The sequence below is a fragment of the Gouania willdenowi genome, chromosome 18, assembly GCF_900634775.1.
Source record: "Gouania willdenowi chromosome 18, fGouWil2.1, whole genome shotgun sequence".
In the NCBI taxonomy this organism is placed as follows: domain Eukaryota; kingdom Metazoa; phylum Chordata; class Actinopteri; order Blenniiformes; family Gobiesocidae; genus Gouania; species Gouania willdenowi.
In genome coordinates, this window is record NC_041061.1 from 27,134,499 (window position 1) to 27,157,562 (window position 23,064).

The 23,064-nt window shown below is 37.9% G+C and overlaps 1 protein-coding gene across 3 annotated transcripts in view; it reads left to right on the plus strand.

The window, feature by feature from the left end:
• Window positions 1-1,263: 1,263 nt before the first annotated feature.
• The window catches only part of sh3tc1 (SH3 domain and tetratricopeptide repeats 1), a 59,198-nt gene continuing 37,397 nt past the window's right edge, over window positions 1,264-23,064 (plus strand). For all 3 annotated transcript variants that reach the window (XM_028474509.1, XM_028474511.1, XM_028474510.1), the window contains exons 1-9: window positions 1,264-1,420; window positions 6,091-6,221; window positions 9,243-9,348; window positions 9,433-9,573; window positions 12,343-12,541; window positions 14,500-14,576; window positions 21,294-21,489; window positions 21,584-21,714; window positions 22,979-23,017. In XM_028474509.1, coding sequence (XP_028330310.1) covers window positions 1,345-1,420; window positions 6,091-6,221; window positions 9,243-9,348; window positions 9,433-9,573; window positions 12,343-12,541; window positions 14,500-14,576; window positions 21,294-21,489; window positions 21,584-21,714; window positions 22,979-23,017 — 1,096 coding nt within the window. In that variant the 5' untranslated portion in view covers window positions 1,264-1,344. The remainder of the gene's footprint in view (window positions 1,421-6,090; window positions 6,222-9,242; window positions 9,349-9,432; window positions 9,574-12,342; window positions 12,542-14,499; window positions 14,577-21,293; window positions 21,490-21,583; window positions 21,715-22,978; window positions 23,018-23,064) is intronic.

The window sequence follows — 23,064 nt, forward strand, 5'->3', positions numbered from 1 at the left end:
ATTGTTCCAAAAACGTTATGGGCTCCTGTCATACTAAAGTGGAATGGTGCTGTAAGAACAGGGAATTATTATTATTTTTTTCTATCCAAAAGAACACCTCTGATGTGCTAATTTGAGGGGCTTTTATTTTGAAATTAAACATCAGAAAAAAACACACAAAATGAGAGAACAACTTACAAAATCATTACAAAAATTTATAAAATAAAGAAAACCACAACAAAATAAAATAATGAAAAAAAACAAAAACAAAACAAAAACATGCTCACAAAGAAATGAGAGAAAAAGTACACAAAGTGACAATAACAATATGCAAAATGACTCCATAAACACACAAAATGGCAAGAAAAAATCATACGCAATGTCTCAATAAAAGAGGACACAAAATGAAAAAAAAAAACATACAAAATCACCATAAAAATGCGCAAAAAACACAATAAAATTCATAAAATTAATGAAACAAACACAAAACAAAAACATGCTCACAAAGAAATGAGAGAAAAATACATAAAACAACAGCAAAAATGCACAAAATTATATAAAAATACACAAAATCACAAAAAAAATAAAAAAGTTAGAAAAATTTGCAAAACAACAAAAACACACTGAATTAGAGAAAGGTACACAAAGTGACAATAACAATTTGCAAAATGCCTTCGTAAACACACAAAATGAGAGAAAAAGTTACAAAATCACCACAAAAATGCATGAAATAAAGACAACCACAATAAATTCACAAAATTAATGAAACAAGCACAAAACAAAAACATGCTCACTAAGAAATGAGAGAAAAATACATAAAACAGCAGCAAAAACACACATAATGATGGAAAAATAAACGACAACACAAATACAAAAAATGACCACAAAAAGTCAGAGAAATGTGCAAAACCACAACAAAAACACACAAAATTATAAAAAAAAATCCCAAAACAATAGAAAATAAACAAAATGACAACAAAAATACAAAAACAACAACAAAGTTAGAAAAAATATGCAAAATGACTCCATAAACACACAAAACTCTTTTTTCCCTGTAATGCACATAATAATAATAATAATAATAATAATAATAATAATAATAATAATAATAATAATAATAATAATAATAATAATAATAATAATAATATTTTCTGCATGGATGATAGTAAAGGCTTGTGTTGAGGCTTTTACTTTGACAGGAACAGTTGGGACACTATACACGCGCGCGCGCGCACACACACACACACACACACACACACACACACACACACACACACACACACACACACACACACACACACACACACACACACACACACACACACCACCACCACCACCACCAGTAGAAGGATACCGTGTACCGGGATGTCTTGGACCGTGAGGTCCGGCACAGAGAGTCCCTCTGACGGCTGGAGGCAGTGTGAGGGTCGCGGACCCACTGGTGAGCAACACTCGATCACATCTACACCAGTTTAACCAGTGATCAAACTTTATTATTAGGACAAACACATACTAAAAAGACAAAGGCAACTTTTATCCCAGCGGGGCTGAAAAAAAAAGTTTGATCAGAGGGTCACATGATCAACATTCATGTCAGCATTATAATAATGAGCGACCTGAGCATTAATACAGGAAAGAATAAAGAGTTTCTGTTGTACTTATGTGTGTTTTTCTGTCATTCTGTGTATGTTTGTTGTTGTCTTGCTCAAAGTAAAGCATTTTGTGCATTTCTATAGTCTTTTATGTATTTTTTCTGTAAAATATTTGTACATTGTGTATTTTTGCTGTCATTTTGCATTTTTTTCTTTGAGTAATTTTTGTGTATTTCTGTTTTGCTTGTTTTTAGTACTATGGGTTTGTAAAGTAATTTTTTGTTTTTTTGTGTAATTTTCTTGAGTGATTTTCTATATGGTTGTCGTTTTGTTCACTGTTGTAGTAATTTGTGTGTTTGTGGAGTAGTTTCTTTGTGTTTATCTTGTATTTTACTGTATTTTCCTGCAAGGTTGTAATTTTTTTAAATATTTTTTTTATGTACTCTTTCTCTTTTTTTGTGTATTTTTCTGTCATTTTGTACATTTACTTCAGAGGCCACATCAAATTTGACCCTGGACCGCCAGTTGCCTATGTCTGCTTTAAAATGACAGGAAAAGCTCAGATGAAGTTGTTAATGGAACTGTGTCCAATTTTATTCAGCTCCAAAACACACAATTATAGAAAAATACACAAAATGACAACAAAAATACAAAAAATTGACCAGAAAAAGTTAGAAAAGTATGGAAAAAAAAAAAAAAAAAAAAAACACACAAAATGATGGGAACATTTAGCAAAATCACCACAAAATGCATAAAATAAAAGAAACCACATTAAAAGTTCACAAAATGAATAAAAAAAAAAAACCAAAAATACACGAAACAGCAAAAATACTAAAAAAAATGATAGAAAAGGAATTAAAACTGTAACAAAAAACTCAAATCATTAAATAAAGGCTGAAGTCACACAGTACATACACGTTCCAAACCTGACAAAATAAGAGAATCAATGTACTATATATATATATATAATGTAATAATATAATGGCTCCATTTTGATTAAAAGCTGCCTTTATTTGCTCTCTTTTAGTTCCTGCCCCGTGACTGACACTCATAAAAATCAGCTGAGTCATGCGTGACTAAAGTTAATATCATGACACATTATTGGCTGTAAAGAGCAACATCTTAGCTGTCAGAAACAGAGTTACTGTAATTTAAAATATGACTGACATAGTAGATGTTAACACCACAAAAAGTTAGAAAAATATACAAACAAGAAAAACACACAACTTGAGAGAACAATTCACAAAATCACCACAAAAATGTACAAAATAAAGAAAACAATTGTAAAAATTCACAAAATGAATTAAAAAAAGCAACAACAAAAAACATGCTCACAAAGAAAAAAATACATAAATCCACAGTAGAATCACATGGAACGATAGAAAAAACACAACATGACAATAAAAATAGAAAAAGTGACAACAAAAATATGCAAAACAACAAGAAAAACACACAAAATGGGAGAATGAGTTACAAAATTGCCACAAAATGCATAGAATTAAAGAAACCATGTTAAAAATTCACAAAATGATCGAAAAATACACAAAGTGATAATAATAATAATAATAATAATGATAATAATAATAATAATAATAATAATAATAATAATATGCAAAGTGACTCCATAAACACACAAAAAGGTTAGGAAAAAACACACACACACACACACACACACACCCTTTGACAGCCGGAGGCAGTGTGAGGGTCGTGGCCCCACTGGTGAGCAACACATACACACTAGTCATGTGTACGTGTAATCTAAAAAGCACTGGTAGCTTTCTATTGGTCACAGGGACAAAGGTGTGAGAGTCATGTGAGGAAAGGTAAAGTGTGTTATACCTGGAACTCATGAAAACATCCAAAGTCACTGATTAAACCGAGACTTTCTCTGGGTTAGAACATGAATCACACTCAGTTACAGAAGCTTCACTCTCTGTCAACACTCAGTGTTGGTGGAGAACCATCACATGTGGAAATTTGGTCTTTATCAAACACATTTACATAAGAAACTCTTTAGTTTTTATTTTGGTGACCGTTCGTCACACAAAACCTCTCGTCCATAACCTGAGTTTAATGATTCACCGTCCTCCTGTTTTAATTACACAACAAGTGTTTTATTCTCATGTAAAACACCACCATCATGTGACCATGTGCTTATAAAGTAGATCAAACCACGTTGATCTAGAGCAGGGGTGTTCAACTCTAATTCAAGAAGCAAAGCTCTGGAAAATCACAAAGTCTCTAGACATTATCAATAACTGACCATCCACACATGGATTCTGCACTATTCCAACTTTTTTTTTTTTTTTACACAATATATATTATCACCTAATATAAGTGAACATATACATGTATCTATAATATACGGTACATCTTAATCAGACAGTTTCAGAGGTGACAAGTAACTAAGCACAAATACTTTGTTACTGTACTTAAGTAGTTTTTTCTGTTATCTGAACTTTACTTGAGTATTTGTTTTTTTGGGCGACTTGATGACGCCACAACGTGAAAAGACACAAAATGTTGGCAGTTTGAGCTTTTTTCTGTTAGGCAGGTCCCCTAGTTTTATGTTTAGAGGTCCAGTCCGCAACTCTGAGATCCCTCTCTCCCCCTCCCTCCCCACTTTTCTCTTGCCCTGCCTCCAAACATTCCAAAGTCCCTCCCTCAGAGGAGCTAACAAGCTAATGTTAGTCCGACAGCGACGTCACAGTAATATAACATGCTCTGTTAAAAGCATATTACTGCAGCACTTCTCTCTTGTGCACACATCTCAGCAGCAGCAGCAACAACACAGTGTCACTTGCAGCAGCTCACACGGAGGCTGCTGCGCGCACATGAACACATGCATCACAGAGTTCTAGTGTAACAATTACAAATCAAACATAATGTAAATCAAGCAGAGTAAGTACCTTTCAAGCAGAAAAGTCACCAATTCCATGTTCTACTTCTCCAGACCATACACTGTAAAAAAGACGGCGCTACAGCACCAGGAAAGGGGCGGGGACTGTGAGCAACAGCTGTCAGACAGTCCATCAAACACAATCCTGGCTCTGATTGGTTCTTTTTGCTCGGTCATGGTGCATTCTGGCGATCTGATAAAGGCTGCAGGAGCAGCAGGGGGCGGGGCTCAATGAGCCTGTTTTTTTTACACAAACTTCTAGTTTGCTGTAAAGCTGTCCTTACATAGTGACAGCTTTAGCAAATATGACAAAAAGTCACTTTTATAATAGTTGCAGACTGCACCTTTAATATTTTCAAGTTTTTAAAAATGTTAAACTCAAAGCTGCTCTGGGTTTATTTAAGCATTTGCACTTTTTTCTTTAAACATTGTATTTACAAATGTTATTTATAATGAGTGCTAAATTCTTCAGAGGGGTATTCCAGAATGCGGGTTATGTTCAAACTTTGAGTATATTGGGGACTAAACGAGGGAAACTCTGAGTATCCCATTCCTGAAGGCGAGTTATGTTCTTCTCTGAGTCTGTCACCATGGTAACATTCTACGTGAACTAAACCTGCTCGCAGGCAGGTTTTGTCTAACAAACCCTGGGTTTCTACCTGGCTCCGCCCACCTGAACATCGCTTCTCAAGGAACATTTTATTGAACCTTGACACTCATTAGTAACATCACACACCACAGACGTGTTCACTTCGTTACTAATGTTGCGTTGCTTTTATTTTTTTTTGCAAACTGTAGTTTTCTTTACAACATTGTGTATGCAGATCATTTAGGGAAAGTCACTGAGCGGTTGATCTGCATTAAAATGCCTACTGATGTCTGTAGTAAATCCCTGGATACAAACCTGTGGCAAATTTAAAGGGGCCAGGCCCAGAATCATCAGAGACTGGATCCCAGCCCAGAGGAAACTGGTTCAGAAGCAACACTGGCAGCAGTCCACCCGAGGACGACGGCTGCATCCCAAGACACCAAGGGGACGCTGCATTCCGCCCCACCGGCACCCTGGAGCCCCCCAGAGTCGCCCAGATCACTTTCCACACACGTCGCCAACACGATGACACCTAGCTAACAAAATCAGCCCCCCCACAGAGCCCCACCATATCGGGCAGACAGACAGGGCACCGCTCAAGTGTGGGCCACCACCCCCTGCTGCATCTGTAGGCACGCAAGTTCACTTCTTGAAATCTTGCAATATTAATTTACCAAAAGATTCTCTGAATGGCAGTATTTTTGGTTAAACTGAGAGGGTATTTGGTATTATTACATCATGTTAATTTTTAAATTCATGAGAGCAGCAATGTTTTTATATAGATACTTCTTTTGCAGAGATATTATTTCGTTTTATTTAAATATCAAATTCAAATTACACTTTAATTTTAATATGTTTGTTCTAAATTAAAATTATATTTCCTTCTAAATCTAACATTATTATGGCTTATGGCTTCACCGACTATAATAAACGGACCTCTGAGTTGTTAAAAAATGGTTTGTCTAATGAAAAATTGTGTTGGGTTTAGCTAAAATTTTTGTGCGTGTGTGTGCGCGCATGCGTGTGTTCAGCTGTGCCTGTGCTGCTGGATGTGGTTAGGGGTCCCCATCGTCTTCCTGCAGACGAGCCGACACAGGAAGTGCTGAGAGGGAAACTGCGCCTTCTGCAGGCCAGCAGCGCTGAGGTGGACGCTCTGTTCACGGTACACACAGAAACACACACACACACACACACACACACACACATGCCAGCTACATACATTTGTTGATGTTTTCCATCTCTTTAACCTCTTGAACCCCATCAGACCCGTCGGCGGGGGCAGCTCCAGCTTCTGTGACTCTCACGGGTCTAAATGTTGTAAAGAATGAATGAAATCACACATTCTATACCTCTCTGTAATCCTCAGAAACTATAGAAGCTACAACTGTAGCCAACCCACAATCAGAACAAAAGACCACCGCACACACACCAGGCTATTATGTTCAAAGAGGGAAAAGTCAACAACTCGGCAAACTTGGACTTTTCAGTCCTCTACTTCACAAAATAAACACAGAGCTCTATAACAAGAGCCTACGTGAAATTACAGGCTGAGCTGAATCCACTGATATACCGGTCGGGTATGTAACGTACCAAAACAACGCCACAAAATCAGAAAATACACAGCTGCTATAGTCAGCAATGATGACAAATGGTGTCTTACCTTTGTTGTTTCTTTTGAAAAGTTGCTCCAGTGTGCATAAAACTTCATATTTTGATAAATCCAAATCGTGTCGTCAGATATACACCGCCATTACACATATCCAGCCATTTCACAGTTGAGAAATTTGTCCCTCCTTCATCCAGCTCTGATTGGCCAGGGCTATAGCCCACCACCATAGTGTTTGATATCACCAATTATCTACAGGTTATGACCTTTGTCAATCAATGCTGTGTCAATCATTCTGATTGGTCAAAGCATTACTGAAAAACACCCATGCGTAACACCACCAAAAAGTGGAACCAAAAATAGCATTACACATAGCACAACAGAAACCTGAATAGAAATGGATATGCTTATTCAAGCCAAATTGCAACATCTAGTGGTCAAACATAAGACTAACAATGATTGGAATCAATTTGACATATTACAGTTACACACTTGTTTCCAAATTTGTGGAAAACTTTGGCACAGTTGTGGCAAAGTGGGCTTCCGCCTGAACTTTTTTTGTACAAAAACATTGCTGGGTTAGGGTTGATATCCATATACAGTAGGTGGCTTTAGGGCATAGGTAGCCAATTGTCTGGGACCTTGTGAATTTTTTTCCTTGATTAGTGTTTTTTCCTTTCTTGTAAATCCAGATTAATTGTTCTTTGTAAAAGATCAAAATAAATTTGTCTACATCAAAATGTTGGTCTATCAATTAAAATACTTTTATTTGTCAACATTTACTATCACCTACACCTCACATTTAATGGACTGTTCCCCCCTGACATTCCTGTTACCTTTGCGTGATGCATTGGTGCCAAATCAAATGATTGGGATTCAGTTCCCATCACGGAGTCAGAGAACCATCATCATCAAACGTTCTCAAAGTGGATGTGAGAAGAGAAAGAGGCAGAACACAGAGTTTCAACAACAAACTCGGTAACTGGTGTTTCTGAGGCTGACCCTGGTTATAGTAGAACATCACATTGAGCCTCCTTTCCTCAGCTTTTAGAGAATTGGAATCTTCACTGTAGCTGAAGGTGGTTGAACACAGACATGAACATTGAAGAACAATCATGTGGAGACAGGGCCATCTATAAGGAGGAATAGAGGGGAGAGATGTTTGGGGTCCATCCATAAAGTCAGCAAAATGATGGTCCATTGTTCTATGAATCTGTGATAACCACATTAATTTATTCATCTGAATAACATTCACTGTTATCCATGAAGTTTATTATTATTATAGTCATTTTAAAGATGGGAATCTTTGTTTAATCAGAAATAAAATGGGTTCAAAGTGACCAAAGTGGAAAGGGTTTATAAGTGCAAATCATGTTTAGAAAGTGGAAAAAATGTGTAGAAAAGGTATTGAAATGTGATGGAGAAGTGTCAGAAATTATAGAGTAATGTAGCAAAAATGCTTAAAAGGAGCAAAAATATGGCAAGAAAAAGTGATGAACATAGGTTAAAATATGGAAAGTTTGGTGCAATTTCAGAAAAAGGGTAACCTGGCAAGAGCCAGATTGATGTGTAGCCCTCCCTCTAACTCGAGTTCTCCACATCGATCTGGGTCTGTGTCTGACGAATCCTTTTGGAACCAGGGAAGGGCATGAACAGAATGCTTGAAGCTGATTGGGCGAAGCGCCTGTCCACCGTTATTTGTTATAGCCAATCACAAATTATGATGTCGTTATCGGCATGCGCTGCTTTGCCGTCTTTACCGTCCAAAAATGCAAAAAGCGCCTCTCGCTGTTGCTCTTTCAAAAAGGAAATGCTGGATTCTTCTAAAACTGAGGTTATAACACCACACGTTCATCCTCCTGCATCGACATCTTTCAATTTTGATTCGGAGTTATGCTAATAGCGGTAGCCCAGCTAGTTCCTCTCCCCGCAACTGCTCATGCGCCAGTTTCGCCCCGGCGCTTCTGCCTTCGTCACACCCGGATATCCCGCCCTAAACCACGACACTGCCTCATGATTGATTCAAACCGTTTCGGTTCGGATTAGAAAGGCAAAGAGGAAAACAGTACAAGATGGATTCTGGTGTTTGTGAACACCAGGAGAATCCATCTTGCAGGCAGAGGTAGAAAAAGTGTAAAAATTAGCAAAAATGCTACCCCAAATGGGGTGAAGATCCCTAGGTTGATAAAGCCTGCTCTATGTGACTTTAGGTCCTTTCCTACAGTTGATGTGAGCAGTTGGAGTATAAGACGGTGGAAACAAGCAGCGCTGATGAGCTTCCTCTTTATGTTTGTCTTTTTTAAAGAATCATTAAACATAGGACGTGATGTTAAACTGTTTTTTTTTGCCAAAAGATGGTAGTCAACATGAGGTTTTCCATTTCAGCAGTGTTCCTTTGAATCAGGGGGCTTTTAAACAATAGACATCCTCATCAAAGGTGGCCAGCTACAGGGTGATCAAGCCTGAGTTTGCGCTAGTTAAAGTTACTAACATGCACTTATTACTTTATATTTGACATCATAACATTACATTCAGATAGCTCAAAGCTTTACGTTTTTTTTCTGTCTCGCTCGACAGGAGCTGTCCGCTCATCTCGTCTCAGTAAGCAGTGAAGACAAATTAATCTACTTGACGTTCAAATGCTTTGAAGAAATATGGAAGTTCACTACATACTACTCTATGGGTAAGAGCTCCAGCTGCTGACTGTATGTTTCATTCATGCATGGTGTGTTTCCAATCCTGCAAAAACGTTCCATGTGTGCTTTAGGCGTGCTGGGCCACTGTTTGGAGAACCTGCTGTTAGATGAATCATTTTGGCTGAGGAACCTTAAAGAAGATGTCTCCATTCAGGTTTCCATCCAGGAGGAAAAACTCAACTTGTTCTACAGAAGCATCCTTATGCAAGAAGGTAAGAGACGAAATACTGTCAAGATCTGTGCAATGGAATGTTCATTAGGGCCACATTGGGGAAAAAAATATGTCCTGGCCCGATATTTTTTAACATTGTTTCCAGGAAAAATGTGAAGCACTGAAATATCAAGTGTGTGTTACTTTTTCTAGTTACCTTTTTTTTTTTGTAATGCAAGTTCGATTGACAATTTTCAGCACTTTTCCATTTCCTTTCCACTCTGTTACCATCAACCGTATCCATGGAAACCCCAGAACAACTTTTTGATGTCAGTTTTTCAAAAGCCAACGAAGTACATTAGGTATTAGAACAGGAACCATTGAGTTGTAGCTCAGTGTGTGATGGCTGTGACCAACGTTCATGTTGTCCACTCAGTTACCACAAAAGGACTGTCATCTTTCAACCCCATGTTAATAAGAGGATTAGCTGCTAATGCTGCTCATACAGCACAGCTAACATGGAACATTAACCTTCCTATTATTCTTAAATATTACAAATATATTTTAGCATTGGGGTCATTCTGACATATGCCTCAAAATCAGGGTCCTCCTCAACACAATCCTTGCCTCGACATCACTTTTACTGTGAAAGAGCTGTTCCAAAACCTCATTGACAGTAAATCTTTTCCTAGAGCAGTGGTTCCCAAACGGTGTGCCATGAGGCAAGTCCAGGTGTGCTGTGGGATTTTGTGACAACCATACTGTTGCGGCGATCTGCCTGAGTGCTCCGAGCGCAAGGTGCGCGGTGACGTCATTTTTGGCGTGCACACCTCACGACGTCCTGTGCCCGTCAAGCATAAACCAGGCTTAATGCTGGGTGCATGTGCCGCTCCAAGCGCATGCCAGTGTACGCTCATACTGCTCCGTGTGCAAGCACGATTCTCCGCGGCGCACCTCAACAAGTGAGTGCAATCGCACTGATGTCCCTCTATGAACGGCTTTTGGCTGTGCACAATAGAGCTAAGAACACCTGAAACGTCCACTGCACATTACGCATGGGAAAAGGACTGAAACCAAAGGTCTACTGGTGAGCTCATAATGACTGGACTGTTAAAATGTGAACTTATCATTGTATATTTTATTTGCTCAGTTAATTTGCTGGGTTAATGAAGTTGTTTATATGAAAAGAGGAAAATCGTTTAAAATTTGCTTAAAACCTTGTTTATATATTTAAGGGTTAAAATAAGTTAGTATAAAAAAATAGTAAATTTCTCTTTAGTAAAATTCAAAGGGAAAATATTTAATACATGTATAAAAAATAGTATAATATAAAAGAAATTGTTCAACTAAAATTGAAATTGTAATATCTATATTTGATATAAAAAAGTAGACCTAGTTTTCTTTGGTTTATGCCTCATTTTACAGATTACTTACCTGCATTGATTCAATAATAAAAAAAAAAAAATCCTGAAATATACTTTTACCAAATTAAATGTACTTACCTGAAATTGTGTTTATTTGTACCTTGTTTGATGAAAAATGATGAACTTATTTACATTGTGTTTTCTTGTCACTGGAAAGAATAAAAGTGAAATCCTGAGTCTGGTAAAGTTTTTCCTTTTTCAAGTGTGGGAAGCCATGACGTTATAAACACACTTGACACATACATTATCACTGCAATATACATCTACACTAAAATAATTATGTTTTAATTTACTACTTTGTATGCACTAATTTCATAATACAGAGGCAAACACTATTGCTAAAAAAAAAAGAGAACGCTGTTCCCATGGTTGCGCAGGCAGGAATTATAAGACTGTGACAAAGGCTGTAGGACAACATTAAAACAGAGAAACAGCTAGAGGGAAAATAGAGCGCTTTCTTGTACGGTCGTCCGTGATATTGTACATGATATGAGTGATAACACGTGTTATAAAGGCTATTTTACACAATAAGTGTGTCTTCAGATTTTTACTTGTCCTTTGGTGTACCTTGGGCACAAAAAGTTTGGGAACCACTGGTATAGAGGAGAAGGGAGAGAGAGAGAGAGAGAGAGTGCAGAGAAATACACAGAGCACAATTAGGAATGATTTCAGGGGTGTTCAACTCATTTTAGTTTAGGGGCCATTAACGGACCAGTTTGATCTCAAGTGAGCCACAGATTTTATGCAGGAAAACCAGTAATTTAAACATTATTGTGTCATAGTTTACACTTCTACGTATTCATAAAATACTAAATATGAAAGAAACCGACAATATCCAAGCAATAAGTGACAGATATCAGTCCCCATGTATACTTTTTTTTCCCTTCTATTTAAATAAGGGAAATATTACGTCATCATTTTAAAAAAAATTGAAGGATTTTGTAAGAATTTTGGGAAAGCTGGAAAACAGTGAGCCCCTGCAAATATTGTTGAGTTTCATTTTATTTTCTCCTGCGGGCCAAATTGGATGCTCTTAAGGGCCAAATTTGGGCTCTCGAGCCATGAGTTTGACACAAAATTTGGATAAAAAGCGGCCATACAAGCTTTTATATGTGTTCAGCATATTGAAAGAATATCATCATGATACTTTTATGCTTGATTGATAGTACCTAAAGTCATGAAATATGAAGCAAAAAAAAAAAAAAAAAAAAAAAAAAAGTAAACATTGAATGGGGTCAAATTAACACCAGGGATAATAGGAGGGTTAAATAAGCTACTACAACCTTTACATTACACCATTTTCAATAGCCCAAAGGTGTCCCTAATGAAAACTCCACCCATATACAGTGTAAGGCATTTAAGAAAAGCAGATATTAATATATATAATATATATGTATATATTTCAGGATCGCTTTTTGCCAGCTGCACTTCCAACCAGATGTTTGACAGCTCCACATCTGGAGGGGACCTGTATTTGGAGCAGGGTGACATAGCCCAGTTTGAGCCTCCCTTCCTGGGATCAGGGTGGACCGTCCTGTGCCTGGCAGACGGGGCCCGGGGCACGGCACCCACTCCGTCTCTGGAGCCCGTGGTTCCTTTCCACCAGTGAGTACACACACGCACACACGCACACACACACACACACGCACACACACACACAAGCACGCACGCACGCACGCGCACACACACACACACACACACACACACACACACACACACACACACACACACACACAAACTGACGTAATACTGCCCTCTAGTGGTGACAGAAGGATCTCACTACAAAAGCACAAATATGGTGAGAGCTAAATTACTTTACTCATTACATTCCATACACATTATTAGAGACATCCCCCTATTGTTGTCTGTTTTTTATTTCCTCTGCGTTAATTCCTCCTACACCATTTGTCCGATTTTGACAATTAAGCTATCAAAAAATTCAGAAAGTTCCAGAGATTTATGCTATCGCTTTTATAATTAGTAAGTTTTTTTCTTTCCCATTCATTTCTATTGGAAATTTCAGCTTTTTCAACTTTTAACTCCTTCATTCCCAGCCATTCTTCAACTGATTTTGTCCTTTAACATGTTCAACTATTTCAACCCATTTGAACTTTTTTCAACCTTAAGGCTATTGCTAGGATAATGGTAATGTTAAGTTAATGCTATCCAATGCTAATGCTAGCTTAATGCTAGCCAATGCTAATGCTAAGCTAATACATCCTCACTTGCATTTTCTTCAGGAAATGCGAATATTGTAGTTATTCTTCTTATATTATTATACATTATTCCTTAACAGAATAGGTCAGATTCAGAGACAAATTCCACCGTAGAGCTACATTGTATATGACATTACATCAGTAGTTCCCAACTTTGTATGTGTTGTGACTCCATTTTAATATTACACATTTCTCCAGAAACTTTTTTTTTCAAGAATTAGTTTTTGATAAGATGTGCCAACTCAGATATCTTTATACCGTTTACACTTCACTATTCTATTTGGACTAGATTTATATTTGAGAATGTGAAAGTATAGAATACAGTTGTTTAACATTTTGTATGTGCTGTTATAATTTGAAAAAGAATTGACGAAAACAGGCAAAATATCTCGCAGATACAAAATTGCCGCGATAATACAAGTGGGAATGCAAAAAATAATTGCCAACTCCTTCGGCTGTATATGTTTATTGTCAATGAATCCAAGTTTGTACACATTACCAAACGCTTATGTATTTGTAGGCAGTACTCAGACAGAATGAACAGCATTACCTTTAGTCATTGAGGATTTAACACATTTATTTAGAGTTACAGACATTGTGCAGGGCAAGATTTGAACCAGGTTCCTCATGATGATTGCTTGGAGAAAGGTAGAAGCAGGCAGTGATCACATTGATCAACAGCTGCACATGGATCTATATATCTTACAATTATAAAACAAGAGGAAGATTGCAGCAACATTTTAAGCTATACATTGTGGCTGTCGCTGCAGAATTAAAGCTTTAACAGCAGTTTTCCTCAAAGGTCATGAGCAACCACTGTCACACTCTAGAAGGCCTAATCAAGCACTCTCAGGATTGCAAAAGCAGCCTAATTTACATAAAACCTAATATTACATTGAAAGTAAAAGTTTTAGCAATTAAAAAAATACACAGTAGCATTGCCACTAAGGAGCCTAACATTTTGACATCTAAATTGGTTAAAATTGGTAGTAATAGTAAGTTTAAACATGTTTCACATTCCCACAATAATGTAGAGTCGCAGTCGGGTTTTTCAAAATGGCACTTAGCACCTCTGCTACAAACAAATTGAAAATGTAAAAATATCTCTCTTTAAAGCTCAAATCTATAAAAACCAAACGGACCAATACACTCACCTTTGAATCAGTTTCAATACTGATTTAGTTTGGGACTTTTTTCCCAGTTCAAGTTAGGTGCTAAGACAAGTGCGGCTGGATGGAACCTAAAATAACAATGACCCCCATCTTGGAGGCAAAAAAGCGGTGCGGCCGTAAGGTTTTCAAAATAAAAGCAGATGAAGTAACATGGGTTCCACTTCTCTCTCCACAGGTGGTTTCTTCACACGTGTGCTGAGGATGTTTTAGTGGGTGATGGAAAGCCTCGCTGTGCCTTCCCTTTGCCCTGTGGTGAGAACCTCTGTTTGCTTCTGTTTCTAAGCTGCTTCTGGCTCTAGAGTTGTGTCACCTTCACTCACACCTGATTATTAGTATTATTATTATAATAATAATAATAATAATAATAATAATAATAATAATAATAATTAAATATTGTAAAGAATGAATGAAATCACACATTCTAAACCTCTCTGTAATCCTCAGAAACTATAGAAGCTAAAACTGTAGCCAACCCACAATCAGAACAAAAGACCACGGCACACACACCAGGCTATTATGTTCAAAGAGGGAAAAGACGACAACTCGGCAAACTGGGCCATTTTTCCACTGCTGTGACTCACAAAATAAACACAGAGCTCTATAACAAGAGCCTACGTGAAACTACAGTCCGAGCTGAATCCACTGATATACCGGTCGGGTATGTTACGTATCAAAACAATCAATCAATCAATCAATCTTTATTTGTATAGCGCCAAATCATAACCAATGGTATCTCAAGGCACTTTACAGTAGAGCAGTCTTAAGGATGGACTCTTCATTTTATGGATACACACATATGCATATATACGTATATACACATACATATGTATCCCACACCCAACATGAATTCATCATGGCGGCAAGGAAAACCTTCTGTTAAGCAGCAGGAACCTTGTGTGGATCCCATTCCTATGATGAACAGCCATCCACGTTATGCTGTGTTGGGTGTGTGCAGAGGAAAGGGTGGAGACAGAGCCGCTGAGACTCTGTAACTCCACACTGAGGATCCCACGGACCTGCAAGACAAAAGCCAGAAGGAGTACAGGAGCAAACACACAAGGGAAGAAGCAGACATAGAGGGAGTGTTTGAGAGAGGAATGGGACCCTCTCCGGTCCCTCTCTAACCTAAATGACCTCTCTCTTAACGCCCTCTCCAACCTCTCTCCAACCGAGCATGCCAGAACCCCCCCCCCCGGCAGTCTATGCCTATTGCATCTTAATTATGAGCTATGAGCTGGTTCCTAACTAAAAGCTTTACCAAAGAGGAATGTTTTGAGCCTAACCTTAAAGGTAGAGAGGGTGTCTGCCCCCCGAACTGTGGTTGGTAGATGGTTCCAGAGAAGTGGAGCCTGATAACTGAAAGCTCTTCCTCCTATACTACTTTTAGAGATGAATGGAACAACGAGTAGTCCAGCATTTTGAGAGCGTAGTGTTCTGGGGGGATTGTATGGCACTACAAGCTCCTTGAGATAGACTGGTGCCTGTCCATTTAGGGCTTTATAAGTGAGAAGAAGAATCTTGAATTCTATTCTATATTTTATGGGAAGCCAATGCAGAGAGGCTAATACAGGAGTAATGTGATCTCTTCTCCTAGTTTTAGTCAGTACACGTGCTGCAGCATTTTGAACCACCTGAAGTGTCTTAAGCGACTTGCTCGGGCAGCCTGCTAAAAGAGAATTACAATAATCCAGTCTAGAGGTAACAAAAGCATGGACTAGTTTTTCGGCGTCGCCCTGAGACAGGATAGGTCTGATTTTAGCAATGTTACGGAGATGAAAGAAGGCAGTTCTTGAAGTTTGTTTTATGTGAGAGTTGAAGGATAAGTCCTGATCAAATAGAACCCCAAGGTTTCTAACAGTTGTGCTTCGTGCCAGAGTAATGCCATCTAGGGCAGTTAGGCTAGCATAGGTTTCTCTGGGCCCAGTACAATGACCTCAGTCTTGTCTGAGTTGAGAAGAAGAAAAATTTGGTCCATCCAGGCCCTAATGTCCTTTAGACAGACCTCAAGTTTAGATAGCTGATTTGTCTCACCTGGCTTCATTGATACATACAGTTGGGTATCATCAGCATAGCAGTGAAAGTTAACAGAGTATTTTCTCATAACATTACCAAGGGGGATCATATAGATACAGAAGAGGATTGGACCTAGCACAGAGCCCTGAGGAACCCCGTAGCTTACTTTAGTGTACACAGAAGACCTATTATTCACGTGTACAAACTGGTACCTATCAGATAGGTAGGACTTAAACCAGTTTAGGGCAGTCCCTGTGATTCCAAGTAATTTCTCTAATCTCTCTAGTAGAATATAGTGATCTATAGTGTCAAAAGCTGCACTAAGATCTAATAAAACCAGCACTGAGAGTCGTCCTTCATCTGAAGCCCAGAGTAGATCATTAGTTACTTTAACTAAAGCAGTCTCTGTGCTGTGTTGAGCTCTAAAACCTGACTGGAAGTCATCGAACAGGCTGTTGTTTTGAAGAAATTCACAGAGCTGAGCCGCCACAACTTTCTCAAGAATCTTTGAAATAAAAGGAAGATTAGATATAGGCCTGTAGTTTGCTAAAGGGCTGGAATCAAGAGTAGGTTTTTTGAGAAGGGGTTTGATTACAGCTACTTTAAAGGACTGTGGCACGTAGCCTATTGATAGGGATATATTTATTGTCTCCAACAAAGATGGGCAGACTAGGGGAATAACTTCTTTAAACAACAATGCCACAAAATCAGAAAATACACAGCTGCTAAAGTCAGCAATGATGACAAATGTTGTTTTACCTTTGTTGTTTCTTATCAAAAGTTGCTCCAATGTGCATAAAACTCCATATTTTGATAAATCCAAATCGTGTCGTCACAGATAACACCATTACACACATCTAAACACTTCTCAGTCGAGAAATCCATCCAATAAGGTGCATGGCGCATGGCCAGTCCCCAGTGATGTGCTGTGACCACTAGGGTTGGGTAGGCACGTTGCAAATCGAGACCACCAATGACAATTTCATATGTTTTTGCTGGCAAGTGTTAATTCAATTCAAATCAACTTTATTTATATAAAGCAATTTACAACAAAGTAATCTCAATGCGCTTATCAAATATAAAATTCATAGTAAAGAAAAAACACAATTAAAGAAACATAAACAATTATTTAATATAGCCTCCATACTCTCCCAACAAGATATATCTCATGACACGGCAGCACATCTGTTGTTTGTGTTGGAAACACAGAAACATGGAGAAAACAACTCAGAACAGCCTCAGTGAGGAGCATCCACAAAGTCAATCCTTCCTTTTGTTCCATTCACTGTGAAAATTATGAAACATTTTGTGACCTTACCTTTGCTGATGGTAAAGATGTTCTCCCATCTTTTAAAAGCTGTCGTTTTTCCTCAAAAAAAAGTTTCTCTATCGTCTCTAGTGCTGTCACCCTGCCTGTAGCGTTATCCCCCCACTAGCTAGAGAGAGAGAACGTAGCAGCAGCGGTCACATGGAATCAATTCACTAATGCACTGTGAACTTACGTACAGCATTTAGCATACAACAATGAATCAAAATATTAATTCATCCTTGGGTAGGCACTGCCTACGTTGCCTACCCTGACGGCACGTCACTGCCAGTCCCTTTTTTACCCAGCTCTGATTGGCCAGGGCTAAAGCCACTCCTATAGCGTTTGATATCACAAATTTCTACAGGCAATGAGCTTTACAACGCTGTGTCAATTTTTGTGATTGGTCAAAGCATTGCTGAACTAGACACATGCGTAACGCAAGCAAAGAGTTAAACCAAAAATAGCATAACGCGTGGCACAGCAGAAACCTGAATAAAAATGGATACATGTTTATTTCAAGCCAAATTGCAACATATAATGGTCAAATAAAAGACTAACAATGATTGGAATCAATTTGACTGACATATTACAGTTACACACTTGTTTCCAAAGTTCCCCCTGAACTTTTTTGTTTAAAAACATGTGTATCTTTGGCCTAATGTTTATTATTAGCACCAAACTTGCTGCAGTTGATGTCCATTCATCAGTTCAGTTATTTTTGCTGTTATAGCCTTCGATAATTTTTTTTTTTTTTGGCGGCCCACATATTTCTGTATTTAAAACTATATTTATTGTCAGTCAGTATCACATATTTTCAAAATTTCACCTCATCTGTAACCACTAAGGGTCCAACTTCAATCTGACCAAAATTTTGCTATGTAGGTCATGTAGAAGCTCAGGTGTACCCCTGCCTAATACCCAATGTGAGCCGGAGAAAGGCACCGGCAGACCCCCACGACCCAGAAAAACAGGAACAAAAAAACAAAATGGAAAAATCACCGCATTATGGCATATTCTAAAATGGATAAAAATACAATACACAACATTATTTTAACATCAAAATAAATAAAATAAAAACCAAAATAAATCTGAATTATTAATAATAATAATAATAATAATAATAATAATAATAAATAGCAGGGTTTCAACCTTTTAAATAATACGCACACTACTGTAAAATATGCCAACTGGATGTAGACGCATTTCACGCATTCGTTGAAAGGATCAGGCCTGTAAAAGGATTGGGCACTGACAATGCTGTTAGCGTAGCTGTTAGCATAGCTGTTGTGCAATAACCAGTCTCTCCCATATCACTAAACCTTCACTTGGTTAAATTTCCTCTTCGATTGCATTCCTCCAGTCTCCTCCTGTTCTTTTTTTCTCCGGTGGTTTCGCTCCGACAAAGCGTTGCCACTTCTTAATCTCCTTTCCTTTTTCTGCTTCTTGTTTTTCTTCTTTCGTTTCCTAACATTACCTCTACATTTTTCTTCTTCTTCTTGTGTCTGACTTATGATGAATGACGGCAAATATTTATATAGCAAAGTATGTTTGTGCCCCTTGTTCATTTATTTTGTTTTTGTCACTATTCTTATATTAAAATATTAAAATATAAAAAAATAAAAATGTATGCAGGGTTCTCTCCAGCGCTGTTGTGCATGTAATTTTGCACCCCTACGGAGCAATGGAGCCTCCTACATTAACTTTTCAGCAACGTAGGGGGGATTTTCTGTGATTTTTTTCCTTCCTTTTCAGTACCGTCATAAGAATTGTTTCACACTTGGACACAAAGGGACTCCCAGGCGTGCACGGGTTGTTTAAACTCTCTTTAATCTGAATAATGCAGAAACACATACATCAACCTCACTGTCTATTTAATACAGGCGATCTGGTCAAATGCTCCAGTCTTTACCCGAGGACCCCTGCCACCGCTTAGCTGTGTGTGCACCGTCCAATATAAACAGTGTGCTTCAACCATATGTAGTATGTAGCATCACATGAAGCTGTTCTTCATGTTTATAACTCACAACGGATCATTCTCCATGCGTGTGCACGAATGTGAATACTGTCTGGTTGAAATGCGTTCAGGCTTAAAGAGACATCAGCTTCATTCTGGTCAAACAGATTCAGGCTGGGTCTTCTATTTTCGGCCTGATTAAAGCTCTAACGTGCGCGTGTGTGTGCACGCGCGCGTCCTCCGTGTGTGTGTGTGTTCCAATATTACTACAGGTCCCACATAAAACCTCATTGAAATATGAAAAGCTTGTCTTGGAATCAGTCTTTTGAATAAAATGTTATTTCTTATCTCTAAAGTGTGTGTGAGTATTTATTAGTGGAGGACCTATTTATATTTATATATATATATGTGTGTGTGTATAGTAGGGATGTAACGATTCACTCAACTCCCGATACGATTCGATTCACGATACTGGGTTCACGATACGATTCTCTCACGATTTATTTTACAAAATGGGACTGTATATAAATGACTGAAAAATATTCCTTTATGTTTTTGGGAAAATACTATACTATTTTTCATTGTCAAAAGAATCCCTTGATAAACTATTCAAAACAATGCAATTTAACTAAAAATAAATCTTGAATGACATAAATAAAGGAATAATACAAATGAAGAAGAAGCTTATTTAAATTCTGGTTCTATAGTAAACAATACAAAACTGCATAATAGTTCTTTTTCTTTTTAAAAGTGCAACTGAAAATGTATTTTGTGCCTTAACAATTGGACTTAAAAAAAAAACCAGTCATTTTACTGTATTTAGGTCTGATATTTGTTTGAACCAGCAGAGGGCGCTGATACCCCAGTGGTCGGTTGGCATGCAGATATTTTGCAGTGAAGAAGAGATGCTATGCTAGTAGACAGAGCTAATAGAAAAAAGTGACTTTTACAGATATTCACGTAATATTACAGATATTCTTTCGGTGCTAAAGGGGTAATGAATCATTTATGAATATGTTTAAGAGTAGAAGATGGCCAGAAAGAAAGTATTAGCAGATTTCGCTCGCCGCCAACACTTCTGGGTAGCGCTCTCTGCTGGTTTAAAAAAAGTACTGCGATTCAATTTTCACAGCATCGGTGTGAATCGTAATACCTATGAATTGATTTTTAACTGCCTTACAATTAATCGTTACATCCTTAGTGTATATATGTATATATATATATACAAAGCATTAGTAACTCTATAACTACATTCATTATCACCTTCACCAATTCAACATATAAGTTTTAGCTTTAAGGTACGGCTGGAACAAAGATAAAAAATCAACAGCAAAAAAAAACTAACTTTAGCTTTACTTCACTAAATGTGGCCCTCTGAGCGTTATACATTTCAAAATGTTCTGCACCGGTGGCGCTCACTTGCGAGCCACGCGCTCCCCCTATGCTGTGAAAAATAAAAATTCCTGGTGAGAACCCTGATATATATCAAAGTCGGCTTACTGTAGGAGCCAGCCAAATGCGATATATCAATATTTTTTACTTGCCAAAGTGTAATTTTAATTTTACCCGTAATTGGCAAGTGGCAGGTGCTAATTTTAAACCCTGGTGACAACATAAGTAGAAGAATGCCAGCAGTCCATTTCCTGAAGGATGACAGAGTCTCCTGTAAGTTGAACTAACTTGGTGCTTCCAGCCCAGGGAATCTGTGAGGTGATCCAGGAATACAACGCTGAGGGTCCACATGAGCTGACTTTGGCAGCAGGTGATCGAATCATCATCGTGGGACTGTTGCTGTCTTGTTTGAGTTGGTTCACAGGAAGAAAAGAAGGTAGCGGTGAGGAGGGACTGGTCCAGACGCTGTTGGTGAAGCCTTGCTCTGACACGTTTCAGTGAGTGTGTGACAAACTCTCAGTCATTGTGAGATGGGACACACGGACTCTCCTCTAACTGTGTCTTCTTTGTTTCTCTCTGATGAAAAATAAGATCAGCAGATTCATGTTGGGAGGATGAGGAATGGAGAAGTTCCAAAGAGCAAGAAGACAAAACCATCAGCCAGTCCATCGACGTACTGAAGAGAATATCTAAAAATGAAATAGGCAGACACTTCAAACTGGGTAAGAAGAAGAAGAAGAAGAAGTCCTCTATGGGTATTTAGACCATCGTCTGTCCTTTAGACCAGGGGATCTCAACCTTGGGGTCGCGAGACACTGGGAGGGGGTTACCAGATGACTTCAAGAAACTAGGAATATTTTTTGAACAATTTGAACCTATTTTCATCACTTTTTCTTGCCATATTTTTGCTCCTTTTAATGCATTTTTGCTACATTACTCCCATTTCTGACACTTCTACATCACATTTCAATGCCTTTTTTTCTGCAAAACCCTTTCCACCACTTTTCTACCAGTCACATAATTATGTTGAGCTATTATTGCTATTATTGCCATTTTTTTTTTACAATTTCTCACATTCACCAATTTTTATGCCCATTATTGACCAGTTTAAAGTAATTGTTCCAATATTGACACTTTTTCCCTTTTTGACACTTTTTCTTTCTGTTTTTGGCCACTCTAATTTAGCCTCTAGCTGCAGCTCATAAGATTTAGAAAAAACTCCCTCCGGCCTTGGCCTGCTCTCAACCTTTGTCCCAGATTTTCACTTATTGGTCATGACCTTAAGGAAAATACATTTTTGTGATATATGGAAACATCACATTAACTCAATAGTTACATGTCTTACAAGACACGGTTATGAGAAACATTGATATCACGTGCATGAATCTTTGATGTTTTTATGCGGGCTTTTACACTTTAAAATGTTACTTTTACATGTTAGCATACTCTAAGTTACATTGATTAAAATAATTCAATTCATACTTACGTATTTTCTTAACAACAAAGCTTAAAAAACAAAGGATAAAGTATAAAAAATATGTTTATTAAACAATTCTCTTTGCCATCTAAAGAGTGATGGGCATCTCAGCTTATCATGCCCATCTAGTGGACAAGTGGCGTACTGATCTCTTCTTGACACAGTGGAGGCTTTTTAAGCACAATTTTTTTTAAATGGTTAAAATTGCTTTAATATAAATATAAAATAATCTGAGTCATGTTATTTATGTTTGTTAAATTTAGAAAATGCCCAACATTTCATTGGTTTTCTCCACTACTCATATAATTCTCTCTTAGCTGATAGAATAATTAAAATAAATAAGAAAGCATTGGTAAAATCCAGATAAATATTTTTCTTCTTCTCTGGCTTTTTGCATGAGGCCCATTCCATCAGCACATTGATCTTTGACTGTCTGCATTTTGAAGTTCCAAAGCTTTGGTGTCTTCCTCACTGAGGTGATGGCATGTTGTTTTTCCTTTAAATACCAGATGAGATCACTTACAGCTGCTGGGGAAAGAAGGAACCCTGTGAGTGCCTCGTCCACTCTTCTGTAAATGAATGGCTGAACATCATT